This window comes from Sinocyclocheilus rhinocerous, unplaced genomic scaffold (genome assembly GCF_001515625.1).
Source record: "Sinocyclocheilus rhinocerous isolate Xijiao unplaced genomic scaffold, SAMN03320098_v1.1 scaffold1415, whole genome shotgun sequence".
In the NCBI taxonomy this organism is placed as follows: Eukaryota; Metazoa; Chordata; class Actinopteri; order Cypriniformes; family Cyprinidae; genus Sinocyclocheilus; species Sinocyclocheilus rhinocerous.
This window is the reverse complement of record NW_015657968.1, coordinates 97771-105155: the sequence shown is the minus strand read 5'-3', so window position 1 is coordinate 105155 and position 7385 is coordinate 97771. Positions and strand designations below refer to the sequence as shown.

The 7385-nt window shown below is 38.5% G+C and overlaps 1 protein-coding gene across 1 annotated transcript; it reads right to left on the bottom strand.

Annotated features, from left to right (window-relative positions):
* Window positions 1–823: 823 nt before the first annotated feature.
* lrrc58b (leucine rich repeat containing 58b) lies at window positions 824–6058 on the bottom strand. The gene is made up of 4 exons (XM_016529994.1): window positions 5384–6058; window positions 3109–3237; window positions 2242–2519; window positions 824–1203 (listed from the first exon to the last, which is right to left on the bottom strand). The coding sequence occupies exons 1-4, from the start codon at window positions 5836–5838 to the stop codon at window positions 1010–1012; spliced, it is 1056 nt and encodes a 351-aa protein (XP_016385480.1). The 5' UTR covers window positions 5839–6058; the 3' UTR covers window positions 824–1009.
* Window positions 6059–7385: the final 1327 nt, after the last annotated feature.

Sequence of the window (7385 nt, the reverse complement as noted above, 5' to 3'; positions counted from 1 at the left end):
ACATGTTTATAAACCAGTAGAGGAGTGAATGTAATCCAAATCTGCCTTCATCATCTTAAATAAAATACATTCTATCTTGTCACTGATATATAGAAAATATCATAAAAGATTATTTAGATATGAATTTTAAAACTCTGTGAAATAATGATTGCATTAGTTATTTGCATAATCAATATTGGTAAAGCCTAAGAGTGTAAGGCACATGTGAAGAAACCAAAGAAAGTGAGGGAGTTTATAAAACAGGAAGTGTTTGAAGAACAAAGTTCAGTTTAAAAAAAAATGCCAGAAACACTTCACAAATTTGTCCATTGGCTCTGTAACAATATCACAGTTTATATTGATGCAGAATAAAGAATTAACCTTCAAAACAAAGTGACTGGTGACCTTTGTCACTGTTTATCGTAGATGCTGCCCCGGTTTTTGAATGCAACCGCAGGGTGTCCGCAAATTCTAAATTAAAACAAGATATTTTGCAGACACAAACGCATATTTTTGAAGATGTAGCCCTGTCTTACAGTGCTGCAGGCCACGCAGTTACAAACACGAAGAAAACCTCTCACAAGCCCAAAGACCAAGTGTTCTCAATGTTTATTTTTTCTTAATTCACAGTAAATCTTTGTGCATAATGTAAAAAGAATTAAGTTAGAGCTCTCCTGTGAGAGACAAAGCAACCTATTGCCAAGCAAAAGATATACATGTACCTAAACTGCGCCTTCTACGTATTACAAAAGTGCAAGAGCTAAATAGAGTGATGACCAAGGCAACTTAGTTAATATAACTAACAACTATTCTGAACCGCCAGTGTTTTTGATTTTGCCTTTGCAAAGCAAGGCCTTTGTAAGGGAAACGATCTGCAGATGTCTTTCCCAGAATGCCACTTACTCAATCGCTTGGCAATAAGATTTGGCTTCAGCTGAGAGGTTTTCAAGCCAGCTGGCTGTAAAGTTCAATGTTCTTCCTGATAACACTGTAAGTGAGAGAGAAGGAGACGTGTGCGGGGTGAGCGAGGTTATCCCAGCAGCACTCTTTGAAGGCGATCGGCAGGCACGCTGTTGTCATCGTCTGAGTCAGCGTCGCTCTGAGGGTTGGAGCTGCAGGGAGAGGTGCATTCTGGGGAGCACAGGTAGTGCATCAAGGGCAGGCGATACTTCCCACAGAAATCCACAAACTTGATGTGACGAACGCACGAGTCGAAGTAAACGCCTGGGAATGAGGTGGTGAGATATAACATGGTTAGAAATTGTTTCAAATTGACTAAAGATCCATTCACACCACAACTATACTATATTACTATCATGTCATTCCATACCCAGACTTTTGTTCATCTTTGAAACACAAATTACAATATTTGTAATGAAACCTAAGAGATTCAGTTCCTCCACTGAAGCAAAAATGTATGTTTATTTTGTAAAGACACTGTAAACTACCATACCCATACCAAAAACAGTTTAAGTACACATATTGGACTTGCTCTATATGCTGCGTTCAATTTCAAACAAAGCAGCTTTCTATTGGCCAATGCAATGAAACCAACTTGTGACCAATCTGAACTTGTTGCGAAATCTATGTTTGGAAACATTTCGTGAAAACTGCATTTCACCCGCGAAACATTGCCGAACAATGTTAAATGTGACCGCACCGTATGTATGTGTGTGTTGAATGTGAATAAAGGCAATCATGTTTGCCGCTCAATTCATGTGGATTACTTTTACAATCTCTTTATGAACTTTTTAAAGCTTGAAAATGTTGGTTGCCTAGACTTTCAAAGGAGGGAGAAAATATGTAATATTATACATAATACTAAAACCTTTTTAATTCATATTCAGTAGGTGAACGAAAGTCATACAGGTGGAGTTTTCATTTTTGGGTGAACTATCAATTGAGAGCACATTATTCTATATATGATCAACATACAAAACTGTATCCTTATATTGTAATCATTAAAAGCACAAACTGTAATCGCTGTTTAGCAGGTTGTGTCTACATAACTAAGTACATGACGTTAACTAACCACATAACATGTATTATCTTATATGCCATATTGACATTACTTTGATTCATCTCTGGCTGATAACAGAATATGACCTAAGTTTCACATTGAAGCAAGCATTTTCTGTAATGCTGCTTTTAAAGAATACATATTGTGAAAAGTGCTATAGCAATAACTTCAATATAAATTTATATGAACATATCTATATCTACGTATATAAACTAGTCTTTATATCATGTTTCTCCTCCCACCTGCACACTTGGGGTTGGGGCACTTGCTGGCCATGTCTAGGTAGTTGACTAGATGGCTTGGGAGGTCTTTATGCGAGTATGGAAGGTTCTTGCTTTTGATGGTTCGGCCAGCCAGCTCCAGCAGCGACGGGGGGTCGTAGGTCATGTCCTTGACGAAGCGTACGACCAAAGGATTGCCTCTGAGACTGAGCTCCTGAAGACGCACCAGGCTCAGGATCTCTCTCGGAAGATACGTCAGCAGGTTATTATGCAGACTAAGAGAGCGCAGGGAATGGAGCCTGTGAGGGTGGAAAGAACAGCAGGACAGGCAAAAAAAAACATCTTTAATATTTATTTTATTATTATTACAACTACTACTACTAAGTACTGTAATATATCACAGAATATTAATACATTATCTAATATTTATTATATATGAAATACCTAATATAATATCATTTTTGGGATATCTAAGAAGAATCAATATTAGCTGCATTGTTATTTTAGTATCATTCATCTTACTATTATAGTTTGTTAATATTTTTTATTATATATTTTGTTTTCATTTAAATTTTAGTAATTGTTGTGTTTTTGTCTTTTTTAATGTCTATGTAGTTTTTTTATTACATTTTATTTGTATTTATTTTAGTATTTCAAATTTAACAAAATAACAATTAGCTGAAATTTAAGCTTTTTGATTATTTTATTTCAAGTAATAATTTTTTTTTTATGTCTTTAGTTTCAGGTAACAATAATAACCCTGATGATCTGTTCAATGTTTATCATCAAAATAATTGCAATATGTTTTTTTTTTACCAAACCGTGCAGCCCTGAAGGACAATTAGGCACACTCTGCTAGCAAGCATTTGTGTGACATCTCAGACTTACTTGTTGAGTTGAGGTGGGACGCTCTGGATGCGATTATCACACAGAACTAGGTAACTGAGGCAGGGTAAGTTAGCTAGTTCAGCAGGGATGGAGGAGATCTGGTTACCACCCAGATACAACAGCTCTAAGCTAGAGAGAGAAAGAAGGGTTGTGAAGGGTCGCTACAAATGTGATAAACAAAATAGGAAGTCAAAATGACAATAAGATTGTTATACATGGAATTATGTTATTGGAATCTGGCATGGAAAAACTAAAAGTAATAAATTCTGAAACATTAAAAACAAAATGTGCATCTAAAACCATTAAATGTGTTTTTTCATCCAGTCAAAAAGCAGGTCCTTTTTACTTTGTTTCATCATTACTAGGAAATCAACGGAAAGCACATTAAAGCAACCTTTTTGACTCCAAGGACCCCCTTTGACCAAGACAATATACAAAGACCCTACTATCTAATCTGATATGTAGGCCTAATTAATAGCATTTAATTAATATATTTTACTTATTCGGGCACCCCTGGAAGTTTGCCAATGCCACCTAGTGGGCCCCTGCCCCCAGTTAAGAACCACTGCATTAAAGTACATTAAAAATCAACAGTAATTCTGCCCTATGGTTACTGCCACTGACAAATGATAAAGTAGAAGTGTTTTTATTCTGGTAAGGAAGCCTTCCAGGGAGGAAATGCAGACGTGAAAAAAATCGCCGCAAACATGCAAAGGTTGGCTATGAGGAAATCACTCAACCTTCGGCTGTTTTTAAGTCAATACACATCAATGTTTCACGATAACGAAGATATCTTGTGCAAACATCCCTTTTGTGTTTTTGTCCTAGACAACACATGTCCATGGAATGACTAGCTTAAAGGGGTGACATTAGGATGAAATTTTCACTTTTTAAAAAAATATATTTTTTTAGCTTTTCTGCATTTGGTTTAATTTCTGGCGTGTCTGCCAGCTCAGAAAAGCTGAAAAGAAAACACACAGCCAGTTTGTTATGAGCGGTCTGAGTCTGAAACGGTGTCATCCAGCGAGCTGTTTCAATCTGCAGCCGGTTTCGACGCATATAGCTAGCTATTTGAATAAGACCACCTCCGAGTCCAAGGCAGCAATGCACGCATCTTGTGTCAACACCAAGCGGCAACCTCCCGCTCTCTCTCGTGAAGCCAACAAGGAAGTGACGCGCTACCAAGATGGCGACGGCCCGCTCCGCCCACTTTGAGCTTCAAAAACGCTCCTCGGAAATCTACGGGTGACGTCACGGACACTACGTCCATGTTTTTATACAGTCTATGGGCGACACACTCCACGAAAGCAAGATGTGTGTGTGAGCAGTAGCTCAGTATCATTTAACGAGACATGCACCGAAACGGCTCGCTGTGAACAGAGCTGTTTTTGACAAGGTAAAAAAGGTGTTGTTTTACACGACAACTGAGGAATTTTAACTAAAGTATGTTACAGACATTTCATGAAGACCCGAAAGAATCATACCAACTTGTGGAAAATGGGCATCCGATGTCCCCTTTAAGTGCATAGTTTTGTACCTTTGTCTTTTTGCCTCCATTCCAAATTTGTAATGTTGTGATTCATCTCAGAGCTGATTTAGCTCATGGCTTAAAATCTTTTCTGAAACGGAATTCTTCCTCTACAAAAGAATGAAGCACTGAGAGCAAAGGAGCGAGTGAGAGATCTTCTACCGTTTTACCCTACAGGCCACTTTGTCCATTTGTTGTCCTCCCTGAAGAGAGGCATTCATTTTTTGCTTCAATACCTCATTCCCTTCGCCAACCCATCTCAGCTTAGTCTCTACAATTATCACAGCAGGCAGAGATAGCAAAGGGAAAAGAGGCCCAGATCTCTTGAAAAGGACCAACTCTGTGTGTAATGTGGGCCAACAGGGTACATCTCTTTATGATGGGATGGCTCGCAGCCAAGTCGGCCTCAGCAGACTCACGGTTCCAGCACAGCCACATGGCAAACTGATCCTGCAGCTCTGAGAGCTTCCTATTCACTCTCACTGTCAGTGCAGTGAACAGTGAGAACTAAAGCCCTAATCAGAGGCTTTTCTGTGGTTAGCTGAAAAGAAGCACTTCACTGTCATGGCATTACAAGTATATTTCAATATAAGCAGATGATATTTGTATTATAAGAGCACTACCGTTCAAAAGTTATAGAAAGAAATTTCTTATTCTCACCAAGGCTGCATTTATTTGATCAAAAATACACCAAAAATAGTAATATTGTGAAATTACAATTTAAAGTAACTGATTAATAATTTTTACCTGGTGAGACTCTCGATCTCTGCTGGGATGCTCTTCAGTCTGTTTCCTCCCAGAGACAGAGACTCGAGCCGCAGCAGCTGCAGACACTGGCTCGGCATCTCCTCAAACCTGTTCCCACTCAAATTCAACACTTCCAGCTGCAGAGAGCCAAAGTCTTTGGGCAGAGAACAATTATTTAAACGATTATTCTTGGCTACGAGGGTTTTGAGTTTGGTCAGTCGGGTGATGTCCTCGCAGATGACCGACAGCGCGTTGTTACTAATGTCGAGAAACTCCAGGTTCGAGAATAAAGAGATGGACTCGGGCAGAGCCGTCATGCGGTTGTAGCACAGATACAGTTGCGTCGTGTCTTTCCGTCGTTTCTCGCTGAGCGAGTCCAAACTGTTATTGTTCAGATTCAGACGGGACAGATCTAAAACACTCTCGCTGCTGCTGGCTCCTTCAAATCCCTCCATTTTAATAGTCGATAACGGAAGAGAGACCTTCTTCTTCTGGTTAAAGCTGTTTCCCAACACTTCGAGCGAGTTTACTTCCAACGCCAAGCGTCCCGAACTTCCATGTGTAGCCTAAATAATAATTCGGCCTAATGGCAGCATTCACACATTACAGTCATTATCAAAGACGGCCCATCAAGCGCTCACTATAACATTCACTTTTCTGGACTCGACTGGAGTTTGGCTCCGCCCGACTGAATTAACCCTTTACTAGAACTAGCGAGTTGCCTAACATGTATACTACAAATAACTCGAACAAACTTTCCCTTCTTCTCTTCTAGAACGACACATCCAGTCTCTTCTCTTTAAAATCCATGAAATTAATAAAAAAAACATGTATTTTCTTTAGTTTTTAGGGTGCTTTTACTGGTTATGCAAGCACTTAGATTTCATTATGCAAGAAGTCAGCGAGTTTCTTAACCCATCCATCATCTGGTTTATCTATAGGCAGACAGTGTTGGGCAAGTTACTTCCAAAATGTAATACATTATATATTACTAGTTACTGTCTTTTGAAAGTAATTAGTTACATTACAATATTACTCTCTCTGAATTGTAATGCATTACACTACTTGAGTTACTTTTGAGTTACTTTCATCCAAAATATCCACATAAGTATTGTAAAATGCCAAAATGTAGTTTATTGCAGCTCATTCTACACCCAGTGGAGGGTAATGTGGTAGGTCTATATAGCATAAAATATGAAATCATATTTAGATACCGGTATGTAGGTCTACATTAATGTTACGTTGTAGTTTAGGTTAAAAAATATAAGCACAAATCGCATTATTACATTCATAAATAACACCGGTAAATAAAGCGAAATGTTATAATGTACAAACAATAAACACAATAACTAGCCTATAGGCAATTTTGAACGGTTTCAGAAGAAAACAAGAATGAAAAATATAAGTTGCTAAACAAACCAAAATGAATTAGGCTAATTCAATGCGAAACTGAAAGCAAACGGCGTTCTCGCGCAGCCTACCTCTCTCATTCACCATTAATCCAATTAAATGTGTCCATATTTGCGATGTATTTGAATGCTTTATGTAATCCAAGCTTACTTAACGCACTTAAAAAACATCCTCGTCACATGAGCAAATGTGTGTTTGGCCCGAGCTCAGGCTGATCGACACGGATTGTACTACGCAGTAGGCTACGCACTATTTAAATTAACCAGTGTATCTATATGTTTGGTTGACTGTATTTTATTCTGATAATGAACAGGCTACAACGTTTGCAATGCTGTATGTGTGTGCGTGAGGCGCCGGCGCGATCGAACAGCGGAAACAAACAACAAAAAAATACTCTGTTATTTTTGGTCATACAGATCATTTGAAACTGCAATGTGTTTACTTTATTTCTGTCATCTCGGTTTCCTTTCCCTGGACTTTCGTAGAGCGCCGCGCCACACAAATAGCATATGAACCAAACTCAGCAACATAGCCTATATCTCTCAGTCTTTTCCTTTCGTTTTGTTAATCTGTTAATTAGGCTATTTAAGTC

Bases quoted from the DNA above. Each gene is read 5' to 3' on its own strand.
- lrrc58b (XM_016529994.1), bottom strand. From the start codon at position 5,838: ATGGAGGGATTTGAAGGAGCCAGCAGCAGCGAGAGTGTTTTAGATCTG. The intron at 2,520-3,108 runs GTAAGTCTGAGA...CCACCCTCACAG, and splicing joins GTCCCACCTCAACTCAACAA to GCTCCATTCCCTGCGCTCTC. The intron at 1,204-2,241 runs GTGGGAGGAGAA...CCTCATTCCCAG, and splicing joins CCCCAACCCCAAGTGTGCAG to GCGTTTACTTCGACTCGTGC.